This window comes from Limanda limanda, chromosome 11 (genome assembly GCF_963576545.1).
Source record: "Limanda limanda chromosome 11, fLimLim1.1, whole genome shotgun sequence".
NCBI lineage: Eukaryota > Metazoa > Chordata > Actinopteri > Pleuronectiformes > Pleuronectidae > Limanda > Limanda limanda.
In genome coordinates, this window is record NC_083646.1 from 3,637,932 (window position 1) to 3,660,644 (window position 22,713).

At 43.9% G+C, this 22,713-nt stretch overlaps 2 protein-coding genes across 2 annotated transcripts; both read left to right on the forward strand.

Moving 5' to 3' along the window:
- Positions 1 to 666: 666 nt before the first annotated feature.
- Positions 667 to 12,184, forward strand: LOC133013829 (soluble guanylate cyclase 88E-like). Its single transcript, XM_061080909.1, has 16 exons — positions 667 to 815; positions 1,714 to 1,846; positions 2,302 to 2,476; positions 3,277 to 3,368; positions 4,430 to 4,687; positions 5,598 to 5,712; positions 6,304 to 6,501; positions 6,939 to 7,059; positions 7,835 to 7,964; positions 8,256 to 8,402; positions 9,177 to 9,323; positions 9,457 to 9,613; positions 9,772 to 9,878; positions 10,233 to 10,325; positions 10,629 to 10,747; positions 11,818 to 12,184. Exons 1-16 carry the CDS (start codon positions 667 to 669, stop codon positions 12,182 to 12,184), a joined length of 2,508 nt encoding a protein of 835 aa, XP_060936892.1.
- Positions 12,185 to 16,601: 4,417 nt separating this feature from the next.
- tnfaip8l2b (tumor necrosis factor, alpha-induced protein 8-like 2b) lies at positions 16,602 to 22,306 on the forward strand. The gene is made up of 3 exons (XM_061081206.1): positions 16,602 to 16,872; positions 20,786 to 21,109; positions 21,859 to 22,306. Exons 2-3 carry the CDS (start codon positions 20,792 to 20,794, stop codon positions 22,099 to 22,101), a joined length of 561 nt encoding a protein of 186 aa, XP_060937189.1. The 5' UTR covers positions 16,602 to 16,872; positions 20,786 to 20,791; the 3' UTR covers positions 22,102 to 22,306.
- Positions 22,307 to 22,713: the final 407 nt, after the last annotated feature.

Sequence of the window (22,713 nt, forward strand, 5' to 3'; positions counted from 1 at the left end):
CCCCCCACCGACTCGTTACAGATCCAAACCTCAGCCCGGCACCGAGCCGGGGGGCCGCACCGGGGGTCTTTTCTTTGCTACCTGCCACAAACACGCCTCGCTGCTGCTATTTCGGCGCTGGTCACCTGTTGACCTGACAGATGAGTGTGCACATGTCAGCTGCAGGTGGAGGCTCTCAGCCGGGGGGGGGAGCGGGCGGGGGGGCTGAGGCGCTGGCTGGCTCAGACGCAGCCCAGGATACCACAGCGCCGAGGGACTGCAGGTAAGATGGCTTCTCCTTTCACCCTGTGCTCGCTGCTCTTTCATTCTGTCTTTATTTCTCGTGTGTGATCTGCAGCTCAGTGAGTAGACGAGAGCATCATGAGCCTCAGGAGCTTGTGTTTGACACAGGAAGCAGGTTTCACAGTAAGTGTAGAACAAGGCAGCTGCTTCTTCCTGAAATCTGTCCCTTCCTGCTCTCTCCTCAGATGCAGTTGGATCCCTGAGGTTTCCTGAGTCACAGGTAAAAACACATCTGCTGAATCCTTCGACTTTACATCTGGAAAAACTTTAAAAACAAGCAGAATTATGACTTTTAATCTCTTTCGAAGGTCCGTTTGCTGAAGGATTCTTTCAGGTTTCATCCCATTTCCCACCTGGTGTCAGAAGACTCATCACAGCTTCAGGATGGACGCGTCTCCGCAGAAGATGTACGGCCTGTACTTAGAAGCAGTGAACGATTACATCAACGAGTCCTACGGGGGGGACGTGTGGAGGCTGATCGAGAACCGGGCGGAGATCCCTCACCTCAAGTTCGTCAGACATCAGATGTACAAGTAGGTTCTTCTTCTGTTTTCTGGTGAAGATCTGTAACATGAGCTGGTTTCCAGTGATCGAACAGCAGCAGGTTTGTGTTTTCTGACAAAGATGAGCTGTGATACTAAGGAGATGCAATAAAACAGACATTCAGCCGATGATAAAATCAAATGCATCACGTCTGAAGCTGAAGATGTTGCTTGAAATGTGCTGTGAAGAAATATTTAAGCCTTTTTTAAGAGAAGTATGTGATAAGGAATCTTACATTCTAACCTGGGGCAGAAAGTGTTAATTTAGAGAAATATAGACAATATTCTGCTATGAACTAGATCAAGAGAAAAGTCTGAATATAAACATTCTTTTCACCTTAACCTGAGTGAGGTCAAACTTGGAATAAGCAATAAGTACATTTACCAATAAAAACAAAATAATTAAAATGTCTTTCTAGTAGAATATTCAACATTTGTTTACACCAGAATTTTAAAACCCTGAAAACCTTTAATAGTTTATTGCACAACGCTGTTACGTTCTGTTCTAAGTGTTTAATCTCTAATAGCTCCTCCTTATTTTTCCATCTTGTTTGCACTGGAACAAGGGTCATGTGACGTCATCAGCTGTTGTATGTCGATGTCTGTATTAAGACTTGATAATGGGATGAAGACGTTTGTAAATCATATTGGGTTTAATTTTCTGTGGGCAAGCTGTTGTGTAGCCCTCAAGGCTGGTAAATTATTGTCTATATTGATCAATGTGTTGAATATTTTCTCAAATTTCTAAATGAAAAACCTGATAAAACTGATAAATATTCTGTTGATAAACTTGCATTTTAGTCGACTCACGTCTCAGCTGAAAAACGTCTTTAAACCTCACTGGGTTGAACAGTAAATAAGTAAGAAGTCTTCTTCTTCTCTTTCCCAGTGACAACCTGATCCTCCGCCTGGCGAAGGCCGCCGGCGAGGTTCTGGGAAAGACCCACGACGAGCTGATGTACGCCTTCGGGGTCTACATGGTGAAGAGGATCGGGAACTACGGATACGAGCGGATCCTGAAGGTGATCCACTGACAACCCACACCTCACACACACACACACACACACACACACACACACACACACACACACACACACACACACACACACACACACACACACACACCTTAGTGATCCAGTGCAGAGCCAGCTCACCTGTGCTGAAGAAAGGAAAACTCCCTCTGGCACACGGGAAGTTTCATATTACTGAATAATTTAAATAAGGAACGGCTCAGTGGTTCTAAATATATATCGGACCGGAAACTGTAAAAAAAGTTACCTTTGAATATTTGTGCAGATGAAATGACCCTCGGGATAAATAAAGGTTTCATGTATTCACTCGACATGAAACATGAACAGAACATATTTCCCTGCACATGAAGAACACAGGAAATGCTTATAACTAGATATATTCAAATAGATTTCATTCTATTATAAAATATTATTTAAAAAATGTTCCCGTCCGCCATCTTTTCCAGGTGTTGGGTCGAAATGTGCGCGACTTCATCAACGAGCTGGACAACCTGCACGAGTACTTCCGCTTCTCTTTCCCCAAAGTGCAGCCGCCCAGCTTCTGCGTGGAGGAGGAGTGTGAGACCAGCCTCACGCTTCACTACCGCAGCACGCGCAAGGGCTTCACCCAGTTCGTCAAGGGTAAGAGGACGGACCACCGAGGACCACCTGGGTTCCATCCCCTCTCTGCCCAGTGCATGCTGGGATACGCTGCAGCCTCGTGTGACCCTGACTGGGATTAACTTTGATTAACACAACAGACCAATTAGTGTGTGTTTTTGCTCGTTTTGCTTCATTAACTACAAATCAACTGGACTTTATATTAGGAAACATTTTCCAGACAAACGCTGCAGCTTTTCACGTTTTTCACAAAGTTTTTCTTTTGCTTCCAGGCAACTGGAGGTGAAAGTTTCCACAGACAATGAACAGTAATAATATGCTTTCATTATAAAGCACATGTCTTTTATTTCATCATTATTAATGCCCTGTGCATTCTCCGCTGCTTCACTGGGAAATCAAACATTATGTTCATCTGTGGTGAACAATTTAACAAAGATCTAGTCTGTGTTAATCAAAGTACATACTGTAGTACATACTGTAGTACAAACTACATACTGTACATACATTCAACTTCTCTGCATCAAACTTTTCTTTTAGAATGTAGTGTACTACTGTAGTACTACATACTGTATTTGTATGTAGAATGTAGTACCTACATACTGTAGTACTACATTAAATTACATTAAAAGAAAGGTTTGATGCAGAGAAGTCGTTCCCGAGGCCGAAACAGTCGAGTGTAATCGACTCAGGACAAAGTCACAAAGCAGTGATTCTACTTCCTGCTGCAGTTTCCTCTGAAGTTAAACAATCCTCTGAATTCCTGATGAGTGCCTTCGACCTCCACCGACCCATGACCCGTGTGTTGTTATCGCCCCCTGCAGGACAGCTCTCTCAGGTGGGACGACAGTTCTACAACACGGACATCGAGGTGGAGATCCTGTCGAAAGAGGAGACGGAGAAGATGACGTATGTGGTACGTACTCAGGTCACATGACCGTAGAGCTCTGTGGCGCCCGACCTCGTCTCTGTGGCGCTTCCATCGTCGTGGAAACGAGTCCATCGTCGTGGAAACGAGTGCATCGGCCTCAACGAGACTCCGGCCCAGTTCTTGTTTGCACTCGAACAACAAGTGTTTATTGGAGGCAAGGAAGTGCTCATTAGTCTGAGACTCTGGGTAAACTCAAAATTTACAGCAGGATCAAATATGAAATGTGGAATCAAGACCATCACGTTCATCGCCACTAGCGTAAATACAGACGTGTTACATATGTTACTACAAGATCACACCTAATAATAATTAGTTATAGTCGTAAGTTAGTAATACTCAGTGTTGCAAAATGATGAAATTATCATACAACGCGTCATTAATCGTACAGATGTTAAAATTATCGTACAATACGATACAAAACTTAAATGCAAATTTTTTCTGCATTGTTTATGTGTCGTTGTTTTTTCAACAATTTCAAATCCAACATTTCTAAATACATATTTGGTTGAAGTTGTGTTTTGTTTTCATGTTTATGTTATTTATAATCAAATTTATGGTTAAACTGTGAAATATCAAACCTCAATTACATTTCTTTGTCAAATAATTACATATCATTGACACATTTTTTTCAGTATGTATCGATCTATAAATCCGTATCGTTAATGTTTTAACGTCTAATATTAGTTTCAACCCTCCATATGATCCATATCTGTGTTGCTCTGCTAACGTCGGAGTCTTTATTCTCACTCATCAGGAACCTGGTGATTTCTCACTTCACCGCTTGGAGACAAATTTATGCAAACAAGCCTCAGAGGTCGAAACTTTAAATTCCTTCAGACAGAATGTCAGCAGCTCCTGGACGTGATGAATGAAACTAACATTCAAAGTCGTCTCTTTTCCTCGTGGGCACGTTGCTGCTGCTACCGCTGCCATATTTTATTTATTGATTAATGTGTTGATTATCTTTCAAAAGTTATCAAACAAAACTTCTCTCCGCAGTTTAAGAGTCTGTTTCAGATTGTGTGAACTCTTCCGACTTCCTGCAGGTTTACAAGATGAACTTCGACAACGCGGCCTTCAAGCACCGCATGCCGCAGCAGAAGACGGCGCCGAGCTACGAGAAGCTGCCGATGAAGCGCGGCATCTTCTTCGACATGTTCCCCTTCAGCGTCATCTTCCGCCGAGACATGACCATGTACCGGGTCGGGGACGGCCTGAAGGAAGTGTTCTCCGACCTGCAGGGCAAGAAGGTGGACGAGGAGTTCGCCCTGGTCCGACCGATGCTGGAGTTCAGCTGGGACAACGTGAGTGGAGAGCCTATAACCCTTATATTGCATATTGCACATCCACATTCTCTCCTGTTTTGCATTTTACTTTTTATTTAACTCTTTATATCTTGTATATATTTTTGTTTTGTTTTATATACAGTTATTTATTTCTTATGTGAATTACTTATTGTGTTTTTATGCTTTATGTTAAATGTATGCACCTATTTACCAAAGAAAATTCCAGGCAGGTGTAAACCGATCAGACGATACTGCTATCATATTGGTATAATTACTATCATATATAAATAAATATTATGTTATATTATATACATACTGTACTATTTTTATATACTGTCTAACAATAACATTACCATCATATCATCAGTACTATTACCATCATCTTGCCACTGCACCTTATCTACCTATTTATCTTGTGTTTCTGTTTTTATTCTTTCTACCTCAATATTTTTTATTTTATTCTATTGTATTGTATTTTATTGTATTCAAATATACCGGCTGCTATGACGACTTTATTTTCCTTCAGGGATGAATATGTAATCTATCTATCTATCTAAACCTACTTGGCAATAAATCCTTTCTGATTCTGATTCTGATTCTGATTCTGAAGAGAGAATCTCAACTTTCTGAACTTCTCAGTTAGTGTAAATGTGGATTAACAAACTTCTATATCCACAATGATCCTCCTCCTCCTCCTCCTCTTCCTCCTCCTCCTCCTCCTCCTCGTCCTCCTCGTCCTCCTCCTCCTCTTCCTCCTCCTTCTCCTCCTCCTCCTCCTCCTCCTCCTCCTCCTCCTCCTCCTCCTCCTCCTCCTCCTCCTCCTCCTCCTCCTCCTCCTCCTCGTCCTCCTCGTCCTCCTCCTCCTCTTCCTCCTCCTTCTCCTCCTCCTCCTCCTCCTCCTTCTCCTCCTCCTCCTCCCTGTGTTCAGATCTACACTCACCTGAACAACGTGTTTGAGCTGATGTCTAAGGCCGTGGTGGAGAGCAAGCAGAAGGTCAACATCCCCAAACTGAACAGAGAGGGCTCGGAGGAGAAGGAGGACAGCGAGAAGGGAAGGAGGGAAGAAGAGAGAGGTACCACTCTTTTAACTTTTCATATTCCAGCCTGGTTCAGTCACTTAGGCTGCAGAGACAGGAGCAAAGTTTCCAGGGTCGAAAACCTCAAATCTTTACTGAGAGGACGAGGAGGTGCTGCAGGGGGCGCTATCGAGTCTGAAAATGTTTTTTAGCTCCATTCTGTTCTATTTTATTTCAGAATAAACAAGTTTATTTCAAACGAATGGAATCACAAAAATTCCCAATATTAACGTGAACAGAGCAAAATAAAATATAAACCAATTCAGGCATGAATAGAAATATCAGACTTTCATTCATATGTTTTCAGATCCTAGACGGGAAATATGCAATTACATCTTTAGCAACATGTTGGAAACATATTTCCAAAGAGGATTTGACAAATAACTATTCTTATTTCAATGTGAGAATTAATTCATTTGGATTTAGATGCTAAATTATGTCATATAATCTGTCTGCTGTCTGTGACACTTTGAGGTTTTAATTCTCCTGTTGAACTCACATCCTGGTTCATGATGATTTTCCTCCTCTTCCTCACTGCTCTTCTGCCTCCTCCATCAGAGCCGAACTCCCCGGAGGAGATGAAGGACACAGAGCAGGAGTACAGCAGCAACCCCACCCAGTACAACAGCAACGCCAACCCTGGAATGGAGGATATCGAGCTGCTGGCTTTCCAGACCATCACCGGTCAGAACCCGTTACACTTCCACCTCGTTAGCGTTAGTTCCTGCTTCGCCTACATTCATGTCGTGAATCCAGGTGCACCAACCTCAGTCCGTTTGGGGCCTTTAAGGTCAGAATGTACGAAAAAACATGCTGAAATCATGTGTTTGGAGAGTTTACACAACACTCTGCCAATCCAAATAAGAAGGATCCAGTGTGAGCGACATATGAATAATTTAAAACGTCCACGTGAATCACAAAAACATATGTACGGACTGAAAAGCTGCGTGAGGAGCTGACGAGAGCAGAATGACAAAAGTGAAACATTTGACAAATTCACAGAAGTCGTCTCTATGTTTAGAGCAAAGTGTTAAATTATGTGAAGTGAAAGTGATGATGTCAGCAACTCCTGTACCAACACTTTTTGAGTTGTACTGGGTCCTATTGAGCTCTCGTACAGATTTAGAGTGTCTAAATCTACTTCAGTTTCCTGATCACATGGTTTTCACTGGTTTCCTCCACGATGTTCTCAGGAAAGTGCAGTGAGACCATCTTCGAGGACCTGAGGGAACCTCCGAAGAAACCTTTGCATCTGAAGGGACAGATGAAGTACGTCCCCCAGTGGGACTCACTCATCTTCCTCGGGACGCCGATGTAAGAGAACTGGTTTCACTGTGTTTTCATCATAGACTCTAAATAAAGATGGACGACATGACGCCTCTGAATGAACTTTGCAGAATAGGAGACAAAACAAAATAAGTATTGCTGCCATTATTAGCTGCAGTTACTTGTTGATCCTGTAGGTGATGCTGTTGCCACTGTCTCCTTTGACTGAAGGTCGAGTCCATCCCTCTTATGATAAACTTTCACCTTCAGATGGCTCCAGTATTTTTATCTAGGTTAAAAATGTAGATTTTTATTCAAACAATCGAGATAAACCTTAGTGGGAAATGCAGTTTGTATGTTTTAAAACTGCATTATATTTTTAGATATTATATATTTGATCATTTACTATTTTTTAAAAAGGCAAAAGAACAAACAAACATCTCTTAAATTTATCTTTTTTGTCTTTTCGATAACTCCTCAATACTAAATATGTTAAATTGTATGTTTTTAATCATTGAAATCCAGAGATTACTGCCTGAAATATTTTACAATAATTTATCCATATACTCTTGTTTTGTCTTAATTTTACATTTAATAATGTTTTAATTTAGATTTTAACTGCAAATATTTTTTTTAAGTTATTTTGGCTGCAAGTAAGAAAACTATAATAATAATAAGGTATAATAACATATTCAGGGTTATATTTATAGGCACTATATAAACACACACATATATATATTTAAAATGTGAGTATTAATAATGAAAGAATGAGTATTGAGATGTGGACACTAAGTGAAACCTTGACGTGTCCTTGTCCCTGCAGCATAGAGACGGTGGAGGACATGATTAAAATGGGAGTTTACGTGAACGACCTGAACCTGCACGACTCCAGCAGAGAGCTGATTCTGGCCGGGACGCAGCAGTCGGCCGAGCTGCAGCTGGCTCTCGATCAGGTGAGGGGAAAAATAAATCACAAACCCCAGATTCATTTGTGTCCAGATAGAGAGAATCAGCTCAGCCTCAACAGGAGGACTCGTTGTGTTCATGTGTAAGAGGAGAAGGTTCTCTCCATGCAGTCCAGGTGAACACTCGGCCCCCGTGTTGTTTCACCCATTTAAATCCACCTCGGTCGTGCGGCAGGGATGTGGATTAGAAGGATTAAAAGCAGACAGAGAGGGGATTTCAGTTTTCAGGGAGGTGAGACTGTAACTGTAGACTCCTCTGTCCCAATTCTAATCCTCCAGGAGCAACAAAAATACGCTCAGCTGATGGAAATCATCAAGAAGCTGGACGAGGAGAAGAAGAGAGGCGACTCCCTGCTGTACGCCATGATCCCCAAGGCCGTGGCCGACCGGCTCCGGAAGGGCATCACGGCTCTGGAGACGTGTCAGGTACGAGACCGGGACCGAGACCCAGAACTTTAAGATATCACAGAAACAACAAACTGCTTTTTTAATAATGAGACACAAGTTAAAATTATGCTGGGACCTTCACAACCACTTTGCTCACAGGAAGAGGACGTGGGCTGCATCTCAGGAACTTTTAAATATATGCAGTGTTATTTGTCCCCCCTCCAAATGTCGGAAACACATTATCTCGCAATGTTTAAAGACAATGAACGTAAATATCTGCTTCTACCTGTTTAATCAAATCTGTTACAGCATGAATCAGCTTTTTCATTGGCGTGAATATCGTCAAATCGAGTTTCAATAAAATCCGCTTTGTAGCTTTTGCACTGGATCCTGATTTTGTATTTGGATCTGCACCAAATTACTCAAACTAAACCAGATCCAAAAATACATTCTCTGGGAAAATGTGAAAAAAGCCCCATCTCACAAAAAAGGGATGCGAAATTTAATCATGGAACTCGTTCCTGATTCAATAAGTTATTTTTCTGCGCTTGTTCCTTCTTTCAACAAAGTTTTGAGGAAGTTCAGTCGTTTTTATGTAATTCTGCTGACTAACCAGCAGACAGGGGTGAAAACATAACCTCCATGGTGGAGATTATTCATTACATGAGTAGAAACTGTTCCACAATTAATACCACAGGGAAACTATAAAACATAGCAAACATCTAATTGTGTGTGTGTGTGTTTGTTTGTGTGTGTGTGTGTGTGTGTGTGTGTGTGTGTGTGTGTGTGTGCGTGTGTGTGTGTGTGTTCCAGGTGTTCCCAGATGTGACCATCCTGTTCAGCGACGTGGTGAAGTTCAACGAGATCTGCATCCACATCACGCCCATGCAGGTGGTGGACATGCTCAACGAGATCTACATCGTCTTCGACACGCTGAGCGAGAAGCACAACGTCTACAAGGTACACACACACACACACACACACTTCTTGATGCTATGATTGACAACCTCTTACAACAAGAATACCTTTAGAAAACCCTGTTGTGGAGGAATAAGTTCTCCAGCGAACATTCGACTCTCGTCTCTGCTTCCAGGTGGAGACGATCCGTGACGCCTACATGGTCGTGGCCGGCGTGCCCAACAAAACGACCTTCCACGCACACCACACCTGTGACATGGCGCTGGACATGCTGAGCTCCATCGACCACCTGAAGGACCCGTCCACCGGGGACAACATCCAGATCCGAGTCGGTGAGCAGCTCCGACCTGATGAGGCCTGAATCCTCTGAAGGACAAGATCCAATCTCTCTCTGTTGTCGCCATTGTTTCCTTATGACAGGAGCAATACAACCTGTGTTCTTCAGCTCCTGATGAACCCCTCCTCTGTGTGTCCCCCCCCCCCCCCTCAGGTATTCACTCAGGCATGGTGGTGGCCGGCGTGGTGGGCCTGAAGATGCCTCGCTACTGCCTGTTCGGCGACACGGTGAACACGGCCTCGCGGATGGAGAGCAACGGAGTGGTGACTGCTCTCAGATGTTTAACGAGCCGCTGCACATTCGAATGAGCCAAACAACCCGCGGGCGACAGAATAAATAACTGCAATAACATTCAGGATTTCCCTCCGTCACAGTCGTTACTACAGGAAACCATTTCCTGTCTAATGACGCCCCCGTGCATGTTGCTTTTAAGTTAATGCAACATGCTAATCGCCTAATTTGCCTTCCATTACTTACAGTAATAGGAGGTAATGTCATGTGTGCTACGGACAGAGAATACATTAGGAAGGAAGGTGGCTCGTGCAGGTTTGATTCCACTGAGCTCGAGGTTTTTAACTTCCATACAAATGAGTTGTTGTCTGTGTGTGTGTGAGCAGGGCATGCAGATCCACATCAGTCAGACCAGCAAGGATCACCTGGAGCACGAGCCCTACATCATCGAGGAGAGGGGCAAAATATTTGTGAAGGTGAGGAAGCCATTGACAAATGATATTTATTGATTTGTCTCATTTATTGCACTCGCTGCTGATCTGCTGTTCACACCTGAAACATCCATCAGTGTGATAAGAACGACCTTAAACGACAGAAATAATCTTTGGAAATATGTATTTGACGTGGACTTTGGCTCATGTCCCATCTGCTGACATGGAGGACACCAGAGGGAGATCTATCTGTCATGTCATCTCTGTTCATCCTCAACCTAATCAAAGACACATGTTATTAAAGTTATGATTATTTGAGAAGATGTTAAACTGGTCTTCCGGGTTCAGGGTAAAGGTTACATGAAGACCTACTGGCTGAAAGGAAAGAAGGATCTCTCGTTCAAGACGCCGGCGGAGCTGCGCTACAGCGGCGAGCAGAAAGACTCGGAGGAGAAGAGCTCTAACGGGTGAGTCGACCGAGGAACAGTCTGAGGATCAGGTCTGATCGGTCAGAGCTGTGCTGATTGGTCAGGAAGCAAGAAAGATGCTTCTGTCTGTTAGTCCTGCAGAATGAAAAGACTAATTATCATTAGATAAAATGGGCTCATCACAGAACCTCTGATTCCGTCTAATATCAAGTGTTTGAGACTTATTGTAACAATACAAATAAAATAAACAACATGATAAGACTAGAAAAGGTAAAATAGTGTTTAACCTCCACAAAGGCCCAACACTATCACACCACATTTCTTTTCCTTTGGATCTGCACCAAATTAAAAACTCTTAGATATATCATGATATGACTCTTTTCATCAAGATCCATTATTTCGTCTCTCAAAAATCAAGTGTAAAAGAAATTGCAGAATCCTTCCACCAAGTTAATCTGTACTTTAGTTCCTGTGTAACCCTGAAAAAAACAGAGAAATCAAACAAATCAAACAAAACAGCCAACAAACAAAAAGAAGAGGGTGTAAACATAACCTCGACTAGTTCACATTGTTTCTTCAAAAGAATGATTAATATATTTATTCAAAAGGAACCAAAGGAGAGGAAATGCACACTGAGCAAATTACACTTTTAGATATGTATTTTTATTTTATTGTAATAAACCCCGGCTCCTATTACTTAGTCGAAGACAATTGTTCTCAAACCAGGGGTCGGGAACCCTTTGTCTTTGATTAATTCGATAAATCAAAGACAATTTAAAACCAATTAAAAACATCACATTTTAGCCATAATTGTTAGAGAAGAGGAAACATATTTAAAGAGAAATCTAAATTAAAGAGAAATCTATGCAAATGTTAGTGGTGTGGGATTTATCATAGCATCAGTTGCAGAAAGTTAATTTGAAGCACCACAGGAAACATTTACTTGGATCCTAACTCTCAGACATCGTTATTCTTTGCTCACTCCGGGTTTAAGATGTTAACAACGTGAGGCCATATTTAGAAATATAAGATTTTAGGCACCGTGATAACTGTGTCTGAATGTTTTCTTAATGTCTTGTGTGAATTAAACTTACGTGTAATTGCACCAGCTCCGCGAGCCCCAACACCAAACGCATGGCGTCCAACCTCAACATCGCCAAAAGCGACGACCAGGCCGAGGGCAAGCCGAGCCCCAGCGACCTGCCGCTGGACACGCTGCCGCTGCCGGAGGCCGCCGAGCCACGCAGCGTCTCGGTCGAGCCGCAGGACAAAGACAAAGCCAGAAAGACTAAGATCAGCAAGGTGTCCCGGCTGGAGGTCCCTCAGGGAATCGCTATCGTGGAGGATCTGCTGCCCGTGGACGGGCCGGAGAACCCGGCTCCTTTCCTCAACATCAAGAGACACAGCTTCAGGCAGCAGTACGCCAAGCTGCCCGCCAACCTGCCCATGCGCAGCGCCTCCTGCTGCATCCTGTGAGGACAGCGCCACCGTGTGACCGGGGTGTGAAGTGCACAAACAGCTGCAGACGATCTGTATTCTCACGTCATGTCCGAAGGGCCGTGACAGATTTTGGCTTTTTATTACAACCAGAGTCAAACTAAAGTTTCCTGGCAACTTAAACTAAACACCAACGCTAACTTGTAAACATTTCCCACTAAAGTTCAGCTGCACAGTTCAGGTTTGAGCTGAAGAAAAACACTCTGATATCAAACGGATAAAAGCTGCTTGTTGCTCTTCTGCATTAAACTACAGGACGACAATTAAGTGTAATTCAGATTTACTTTATACTCTTTGCTGTATTTTTGATAAGCTGGTTTTACTGGTACAGGAAAAACACCCAAACGTGTAATGACAACAGATGACAGGATGTTTTGGAAAATGACAATTAACCCATTATCTAACACGTAATCTGACCCCGCCTCCACATTACGGAAGCTTCATTTCATTCACTGAGAATAGACGTGATAGCTTGTATTTTATTGAAAGTAGACGAATGGTCAGCGTAGAGTTTCACTACATTGTCTTCATGAGTTCAATCCCTGACTGTAACTGACTGCATTTGTTTCACTGTGTCTATTTATATAAAAGTGTATGTACAGCCACGACAAATGTTTTTGTATTTTTATAATTAGATCGTGACGAGAAACACTTGACGCAGCAGGTGTGACCAGAAAAATCACTATAATAACACTTGAGCACATTCATCCACCAGAGCGGAACATGATTTCCTCGTTGTCATTAAAGAAATATAAAAGAGATAATCATCTGCGTACACGCCTACGTGTTATTGCTTTTTCCTTCACGTTCCATCGAATCAAAGTTCCGTGGAAAACTGTTACGTGATTTGTGCGTAATTGTGATGACAAACAAACAAACACACGTTGAAAACTCAACCTCCTTTGCAGAGGTTAAATATTTGAATGACACTAAGTAGAGAGTCTCAAGTTGAACTGAGGCTAAAGCGCTATGTTGCGATGTTTATTAAGATGAGAAACAATTTCCAGAACTGCTCCAAATTTTGATAAGTTCCTCCTTGGGTCAGACTCCGACCTCTTGACAAAATATTATGGAAACCAGTTCAGCAGCTTTTATGTTATCGTGTTCACAAACAGATAAACGAAGGCAGATGAATGTAGAAGGGCTCATGGCCACTCGCACCATGTTGTATAGACATGCACTGAGATCAGATAATTTGCCTTCATCAAGATTTTTATTATAGGAGGTATTTGTTGAGAAACAACATTGTCCATTTCCTGGTTCCAACCCATTAATAAAATCTGATCCAGAAGTTGGGTTCTTTCTTGGCTCCTCCCCCACCTTACAACCAAGTTTCAATCAAATGGGTTCAGCAGTTTTTGCTTAAATCTGTTCACAAACAAACCAACGACTGCGAAAACAAAAGAAATGAAGGAAAAGCTTCACAGCGTTCGACTGTGAGAGGACGTGAGTGAAGTCAGAAGAACCAAAAGCTCAGAAATAAATTAATTAGTTAATAAATCAGTGACTGTGAACAACAAGTGGGTTAATTTCCGGATCCCTGAGTCTCCTCACGTCTGAAAGCACAAAGTGACATGGAAGCGTTTCATATCTGACGCCTCGGGGAACTAAATTAATCTCCGTTAGCCGCAGGCTGATCAAATTAAATCTCTTGGCCTCCGTCGAACCAGCATCTGTTGATCTCGCTCTGCGTTCACCATCGAGAACCGGAGCTCGCCAGATCCTCCGTGTGTCCACACGCCAAATCCTCCAGCCACGTTTCCCTGACCTGAGCGGTGATGAGGTCGGTTATTCCGGTCTTAGTCATCTGGTGATAACACACTGCCATTATATGTGTGTGTGTCTGTCTGTGTGTGTGTGTGTGTGTGTGTGTGTGTGTGTGTGTGTGTGTGTGTGTGTGTGTGTGTGTGTGTGTGAGGTCAGAGGCTGGAAGGTCTGTGTGATCTCTTAATGAAAGACAAGTGACATAATTGAAGTTGCTCTTATTATCTCATGACCCAAAGCGGCAAATGCGTAGCTGTTTACATTGTTAAGGTGAGAGCTCCTTCACCAACACACACACACACACACACACACCCACCGACACACACACACACACACGCAGAGCGCTCTAACACACAAACACATGCAGGCGTGCACACGCTCATACACACGTTCAGCCCTCGCTGATGTTTTCTTGGGCGATGTCATTACCTGATAAAGAGGAAGCCATCAGGAAACCGCTTAAGCACTACTTCCTGTCTGTTGCCACGGCGACAAACCTCTCTCTGCAGTCTACCGGGACTCTAGCTTCTTGCAGGAGGAGGAGGAGAAGGAGGAGGAGGAGGAGGAGGAGGAAGAGGAGGAGGAGAGGAGACAAAGAGGCAGGTGTGTTTCCGTCTCGTGGGTTCGATGTCCTGACACACCTCTGAGTCCAGCTGGGCCTCGGCGTGACCTCTGACCTCACATCTGACAACGATCAGCGCTCAGCAGCGTTCATTGGTCAGGAGGACCGGTGGTTTTGTGACTGGCCGGCCTTCAGCAGCACAGCTGGTTGCACTTCGGATAAACCTACACATAAACACACGGCGCTGGAATCAGTCACTTCCTGATTCTGAATGAATCATTGAATTCAGACATGTTCGCTGACTGAGGGTTTTGTTGTCGTGATGTTGGTTTTACCCTCAGTTGTGTTTATTTTTCACTCAGACGTTCGCAGGGCTGAAGTTTTATGGCTCAAACAAAGCTTAACTCACAAGACTGATATTAACCTTCAGATTTATAAGCTTTTACTGCGACTTCAGTCAAACTCACCACTTTTAAAAAGGGGAATTACTTTATGATGTGTACTTTTCACCAGGATAAATAAGTTATCAGGGACAAAGTGCAATAATATCTCTGTAATGTCAACGTGCACGATTTAGCTAAAGCACAACAGTCCCTAAAATTTTAGGACATAGATGTAAAACTATTGCAGATGCATGTAAACTCTTAATTAAGTTATTCCAGCTACATATAGATGTTAGTTGCATGTTTCTAGTTCTATTTGTTTCTCCACAGCAGCTGCATTAAACCCTATTTCCCCTGTGAAACCACAGTTACAGATCCGGACATTTTATTATATCTACACCCAGTTTCACAAACTCGTAGATAGATATCAGATCCCACCCGGCCGCCAAGTTTCGTAGAAATCTGTTTTGAAAATGACCTCCTTGGCGTCGGTGCAGAAAATAAAGTCGATGAGGATGATTGATGTGAAGTTTAATTTCCTTACAAACATGATTTTAATAAACCCTAAACTGACAAGAGGTCAAACAAAACCTAAAAACGTCAGGATCATAAACGGTAGTGACATATCAATACACACACACTCAGCTGTCAGTCAGGATGTCATCAGATAACTTGTTTTAACCAAATTGGTGTGATAAGAAGAGGTTTATGATGGGATCGTTACAGTCGATGATTGAGTGTTAAAAACAATCCAATAAAGGATTATATTGAATGAAGGCAAGGTGCATGTACACAACATTACTGCAACTTTACAACTTAGGACTGAACAGTAACGCAAAAAACTGACTCTAGCTTTACAAGCAGATAACAAACACACACACACACACACACACACACACACACACACACACACTGATGGACAGAGATAGATATCGTCACACACGTCAGCACCACCTTTACCACTGTGGGTCAGTAAAAGTGTGAAGTTATAGTTCAGCCTGTGAGTTATGACTGTGCACGTGCGTCAGAATGAGACACACTCATTGTTTTGAGCCTATACACACTCACACTCAAATACACACTCACACACACACACACAGGGAGGTGACACTGTGCTCAACGCCAGTGACAGGAGCCACATTCCAGCCAAGGTGAACAACAAAAAGGGGGTTAAGCCGCTCCCCTTTCAACAGCTGCATCACTGGATCATTGCTAAATTCTTTCTGGGGTTTTCACTTGTCAGGACAAGCAGAGGCAGAGCGTCAGCAATACAGACAGAGAGAGAGGGAGAGGGAGAGAGGGAGAGAGAGAGAGAGAGTGTAGAGAGAGAGAGAGAGAGAGAGAGAGAGAGAGAGAGAGAGAGAGAGAGAGAGAGAGAGAGAGAGAGAGAGAGAGAGAGAGAGAGGGAGAGAGAGGGAGAGAGAGAGAGAGAGAGAGAGAGAGAGAGAGAGAGAGAGAGAGAGAGAGAGAGGAGAGAGAGAGAGAGAGAGAGAGAGAGAGAGAGAGAGAGAGAGAGAGAGAGAGATTCAAAAAAGAGTGTGAGAGGTGGATGAGAGAGGGCAGGAGAGGAACACAGTGGGCTTTTCAAGAGTTTGAGTTACCGAGGGAAACACAACAGAGAGAGAGAGAGAGAGACACACACACACACACACACACACACACACACACACACACAGGCCGAGGGGTGTGTCATAGCAATTTAGTTCCTCAAGGAAGTACAACTCAACATTATCTTAAGACAGTGTGGCAGGAACAGAGGCGCTGCAGGAGGGCTGCTGCTGCCGCTGCCACTCTTTTCTGGGTTCCGGTTCTGGTGAAGATGGAGGGATCGGTTTAAATCCAACGGCCTGAGCTGTCAACCCGGAGCAGAGGGAGAGAGAGAGAGAGAGGCACAGCCGAGGAGGGAGGGGGACCCAGCACACACTCTCTGACACACACACACACAGACACACAAAAAGGTAAGACCCTCCTGTCTCGTTCGTGTGCCACTTAAAAAGAATCCTCTGGGCCCAGATTAGTGCTGGAAAGAAATGAAGTGTTGGTTGTGTGGCTCGCCGACACAGACTCACTCGGAGGGGATGATTGGAACAAATTGTGTGTTGAATCTCCACTTCCCCATCGAGCTGGGAGATGTGCATGTACGCTCAGGGTCATGCTGGAACAAGTACAGTGACACACACACACACACAGATGTGGAGCGCAACCTTTCTGTTTGCACAGGCTGCGAGTTGCTCAACTCAGATCTCAAGGCGGTGGACTCTCCCTTCCTCCCGCGCTGGGCTGCTCTACTTTGAACTGGGGCACGTTAGGCCGGAGCCAAACACTGTGTAAAGGTCGAGAAGTCGCCGGCTCTACGGTGCAGAAACCGTGGGCCTTCGCTGAAGACACCCGGCCGCTCAGCCAACTGCCGCCTGTTTCGCTTCCCTTTTCAAACTTGAGCAACGACAAGTCGGAAGAGTTGTGAAATGTTGGACAAAAACTGCACCATGTGCATTCTGCTGGTTTCAAAATCCTGTTTTAGCTTTATGGAGACGTGGTTCAGTCGACTTAATGCAGTAAGATTAAATCCAAGAGTTACACAACAAGATAAAGTGCAAAAATAATATCTGCAAATCTCAACCTGCAGCCGAGTTCAAAACATGCAAACGGAAGTGAGACTTCATCCTCACCCGCTGAGGCCTGCTGTGGTTTCACTGTGAACATGTTCCCCCAGTTAGGGAGAAAATAAGAGTCTCATTAAATCTGATCGACTGGTTTGGCTTCTCTGGAAACGTTGTCATTGTTCCAGCTGATGAAAGAGAGCAAACCCCCCCCGTCGACCCGTCCCCACAGGCCCGGAGGTGAGAAGTCAGCCAGGTGGTCCCATGTTTCTATCGAGCTGATAATAATGAGGCCCTGCTCACTTTCTACAGCTGCACAGGACACAAGTCTAAAGGGGGCTTCGTGAATCCCCCCCCTCTGCAACACACGGGAAATTCTCCAATTCCCAAACATACTTGAACGCACCTGAAACCTCTTTTTACTGGGAAATGCTCACAGGTTCATACATGCACACAAACACCGAGGCTCAACCGCTGCAGTCATCTGAGGAATGCTAAATATTTACCTCTCCTGCCGGCCTGGATGGATCCACCAATCATTAGCCTCGCTGCGACCGTCCATTAACAAGGGAGGGCTCTTCCCCACATGTTGAACTCTGAAGCTAAACAGAGCTGCCAAAGTGAGAGAACCACCTCTGCTCTGGAGGTTTTTTCATTTTGCTCTCCAAGAATGTGGCAGATCTCTCAGAGTTCACCTGGAGGCGTTCAGGAGGGAAACAGATCATTCTACGCAGACGACAAACTGGTGTTTAAAGATCCTTGTTGGTCTGCACCTGAAAAAGTGATTCTAAACACTGAAGGTGTCCTTGATGAGACTGACTTCCATTGGAAAGAAGTGGAGCTGTGGTTTCAGACTCTGCAAACAGCCCGGATGGATCCATCGCCTGCCCAGTTACATTTTGTTATGGGGAGCTCTGGTTGGCGAGTCCCCACTGTTCACGTCCCTCAAATCCCTGCAGTGTTTTGAGCAAATGAATGAGATTGAAGCATGAATCTGAAATAGCTATCACGCTGCTCCACTGCCATTATCACCGTTGAGGGGAAATTAATCTAATGAATGTTCTCTAATTCCCCGAGGGGAAGCCGAGGCTCTCGTAACAAAGCAAGTCATTAGAAATGTCACACTCGTTCAGAATGAGTGGTTGAGCACGTAAAACAGAGCCGAGTGAGACATCTTGTGAAAATGGCCGCGTGTATAATCACGACTGCTGCAGCAGGGACTCGGGTGCAGGCCGGCGTCGGGTGGAGTCATCGCATAGTGCTGCGTATTTGCATGATATGATCATTAAAGCGACTGGAGCTCTGTCTGGTTCCTCACTGAGCCGTGCAGTCGTTTGCTCGATGCGCTGACTGTGCATCGCCGAAGCCGGATGATGAGGAGAGCATCATCGTCTAATAAGCACAAGCAGCCATGAGAGAAGCCTCCATCAGGGAAGACAGCCATTCCACTGACAGCTTACAGACAATATGTTGCTGCTAATGCACAGGATGTTCCAGTAACAGACTTCACTGTTGTCTTACACAAGCACAGACCCCAGGACAGTAATTACAGCAGCGGCTCAGATTGCTCACTTTCTGTTCTTGCCCCACCACTGATGCAATCTGCAACCAGCAGGCACGGACCTGCCTCAGCTATGCAGCCGTCCGGCTTCATCTACTTGTTCACACAGGCCACACGACGGGATCCAGCGCAGGAAGTCAGACTGAAAAACGCTCAGTGAACGTTGCCCCGTTTGTACTCTAAACTGGAAATGTGTGAAAGTATAAAAACAAATGACACAGGAAGTTAAAGTGTGTCGGTGGCACTGATGCGTGGTGAAGATTAACTTAGAAGATTAACTTATTTTGATCTTTCATTGCAACTTCTTTGGATTAACGAGAAGTGTTTGTGATTCTGGTGGTGGAGATATAATCTGTGAGGCATGGGTCAGGTTAAAGAAAATTTCCATTTTGTGTTTTAAGAATAAGTCGAAATGTTGAGAAGAGTTTGCATGTCAACAATAAGACTTTTCTTTATGTTGCACGACTGATTGTCATAACAAACTTGAAATTCCAAGATCATAGAAGAATTTACTTAAACCTTCCTCTCATTTGGTTTGACTTTATTCTTGATGTCGGGAATTTATTCTCAACATTTTTAGATTCCCCTGAAATTCAACTTCCTTCTTGACATCTTCGGTAGTCTCAAAATGTAAAATGACAAAAACCCTTCCTCTTCTTATTTAGTTTCACAGAAGTCGTTCCTCATTTTTCTCTGTGACTCAATCCATTATAAGAGTCAGATTTTGATTCTTTCAAACACACACGGGCTAAATAAAACCTGACTTCCTCATTTTTTAATCCACACTTGTGTCACAGATTAGGGAGAAATTAGTCAGAATTAAAAAGGAATTAATTCCCTCTGTGTTGACGATCCGAGACAAATAGTGTATTCTCTGTCGTGTGGAGCTGTTCATGTTGATGACCTCCCAGTGGAGCTTCTCTGTGATGGATGCTACTTGTGGTTAAAGTCTCAGAGGAGAAACTAAAAGCCTCTGTGGAGTCTCCTCCATGGAGCTTCTCCCTCTCGGCTTCACAAACATGTCACAACCAAACACAAACACTGCAGCTAACGTTACACAAAAGCTTCCAATTAAACACAACACACTGGATTCCCACCGCTTGCTGATTCAACACCGTGTAGAAACCAGCTTCCTTTTAAAAGTACAGAATCCTTATTAATAACAGCGACCGTGAGTTGTACGTTAGTGATGAGGTGATGGGATGGATGAAGATCTGAAGGTTAGAGAGGACTAAGGACTGGAGAGTCGCCCGTTCGATTCCCCAGATGATGGAGGAAATCTGGATGAGAGAGGTGAACAGGTGCTGCCTCCTCCCCAGACTCCACAACAACAAACGCTTTGCCCTTGAACACAGCACTTAACCTCCACCTCCCCCCCCCCCGCTGGGGTCTGGCAGCAGAAGGATGAAGCTGTGCCCGGCGGCAAAGTGTGAAAAACGCTCGTCTTATCAGGCTCAACGATGCTTTATATAGTTGGATTATTTTACATTTAGTCATTTTATTGTGGAGATAATTAAGGCTTTGCTTTGACAACATTACAACGTGAATCCAAAACTAATCAGATCAGATGGAAACAAAGGAAAACATGAGAAAACGTCTCTGAACCTGTCGCCTAGTGTGATTTCAAAATTGTAAATGGCAGTTAGATTATTATTCTTTCTCAGATTTTATTTAATCCACATTGTGGTTTTCTTTTCTCTGACATTTCAGGCAGACATGGCCGACTTCAGTACCAAGGACATGGCCTTGAAGGTGCAGAAGAAGCTCCTCAGCTCCATGGCCAGCAAGAGCTCGGTGCAGATGTTCATCGACGACACCACCAGCGAGATCCTGGACGAACTCTACCGCATCTCCAAGGAGTACTCGGGAAACAAGTCGGAGGCTCAGAAGGTTATCAAGGACCTGATCAAGATCGCGGTGAAGATCGGCCTCCTGTTCCGGAACAACCGGTTCAGCACCGATGAGCTGAAAGTCGCACAGGACTTCAAGAAGAAGCTGCACCAGGGCGCGATGACGGCGGTCAGCTTCTACGAGGTTCGTGTTCTCGTGTTGAGCTCGTGCTAACGCTTCTTATTCAGTGATTTGAAACAAATATAATGAAATTTGTCAGGGATATTTTCAATTTAACACATAAATAAATATCTGGAGAAGCGATGAACAGAAACCAGTTCAAGTCGTATTATAATTCTGTGTCGACGTGTGTTTTACTTGCAGCTCAAACTTTTCTATGAAGTGTAGGATTCATTTTAGTTCAGCTACAAACTCACCGACTCCAACAGCCTGTTTCCATCTCCGCTTTTAAAACATGACAGAACATAAATAGGTTCATTTCACACTTTGATTTTAGATTTGCATCAAAATGAAAACTGCTGGGAAAGATTTTCATTACAAGATTATTAACAGGTCCAACCTGTAGAAACTAAAACATTCTTCACTTAAAGGATCTGCAGATGAGCAGATATCAGAATGTATCCGTCTATAACGAGAGTTTCTTATGAATATATTTGATTTTACTTGTATTGACAATCGAAGACAGTCAATCTCAGCTGTCAATCATGTTTCACCCTATTTTTGTCACATCATAGATACACATCACAGTCGAGAACAATGTCAGCAACTACTTTAATTCTTTTTTTAGGAGGAGGCAGGGTTTATGAGATGTATTGCAGACAGCCACCAGGGGGCGATCTAGACGTTTTGGCTTCACTTTTAGGGATCTGTCACATCGTCCATCTTTATGTTATTGAAATGACTCAAGTCCGTTTCTACGTTTCCCGATGCAGGTGGATTACACCTTCGACAAAGCGGTGATGGCCGACCTCCTGACGAACTGCAGGGACCTGCTGCTGAAGCTGGTCAACACTCACCTCACCCCCAAGTCCCACGGCCGCATCAACCACGTCTTCAACCATTACTCCGACCCGGAGCTGCTGACCAAACTGTACGACCCCGACGGGCCCTTCCGACCCAACCTCACCAGGATCTGCAAAGGACTCGACAAACTGGTGGAGGAAGGCACAATATGACCGGGGAGCAGTCAGACACTGGGAGGCCTAGAGGCAGACACTGAAGACTGAGCTGCTGGACAAGTCATCATGAATATAAAACATATATAAACACTGCTGCTGAGGACCGGCAGCGAAAAGACGAGCTCTTCCAGAACAACGGGGGATCAAAATAAAAGGTGGTTCAGTCATCCCTCAGTGTTTTAAAGTTTAGAGGAGACATATCGTCAATGGACACCAAGCTTGAATTTAAACAGATTTATATTCCACTGGTTTTTATTAGATAGTAAATTGTCAGCAGATGTTTATTATTTGAAAAGTTACTACTGATGTTCTGCATTATGGAGAAAACACAGAGAACAAGTCAGGGAACAACGCCACTGAAATACAGCACTGCCACCTGGTGGTCATCAGCAGCAACTCAACGTGCAGACACAGCAAAAAGCAAAGAACCTCACAGTGGATAATTACTCCCGACGTTACTGTGCAGTTACTAACATGATTCAAAGCGTGTTGACGGAGACAGCTTCCAGCTTAATCCCATGATTTGTGTTTTCCTGACAAACGGCCGACACTCATCGGTTGAGAAAGAGACAAAGTGTGTTATTCTTTTGGTTTCCATGATGTTTTATT

Coding starts and splice junctions, on each gene's coding strand:
- tnfaip8l2b (XM_061081206.1), top strand. CDS start 20,792: ATGGCCGACTTCAGTACCAAGGACATGGCCTTGAAGGTGCAGAAGAAG. Junction 21,110..21,858: donor CGGCGGTCAGCTTCTACGAG/GTTCGTGTTCTC, acceptor TTCCCGATGCAG/GTGGATTACACCTTCGACAA.
- LOC133013829 (XM_061080909.1), top strand. CDS start 667: ATGGACGCGTCTCCGCAGAAGATGTACGGCCTGTACTTAGAAGCAGTG. Junction 5,713..6,303: donor CTCGGAGGAGAAGGAGGACA/GCGAGAAGGGAA, acceptor CTCCTCCATCAG/AGCCGAACTCCCCGGAGGAG. Junction 9,324..9,456: donor AGAAGCACAACGTCTACAAG/GTACACACACAC, acceptor CTCTGCTTCCAG/GTGGAGACGATCCGTGACGC.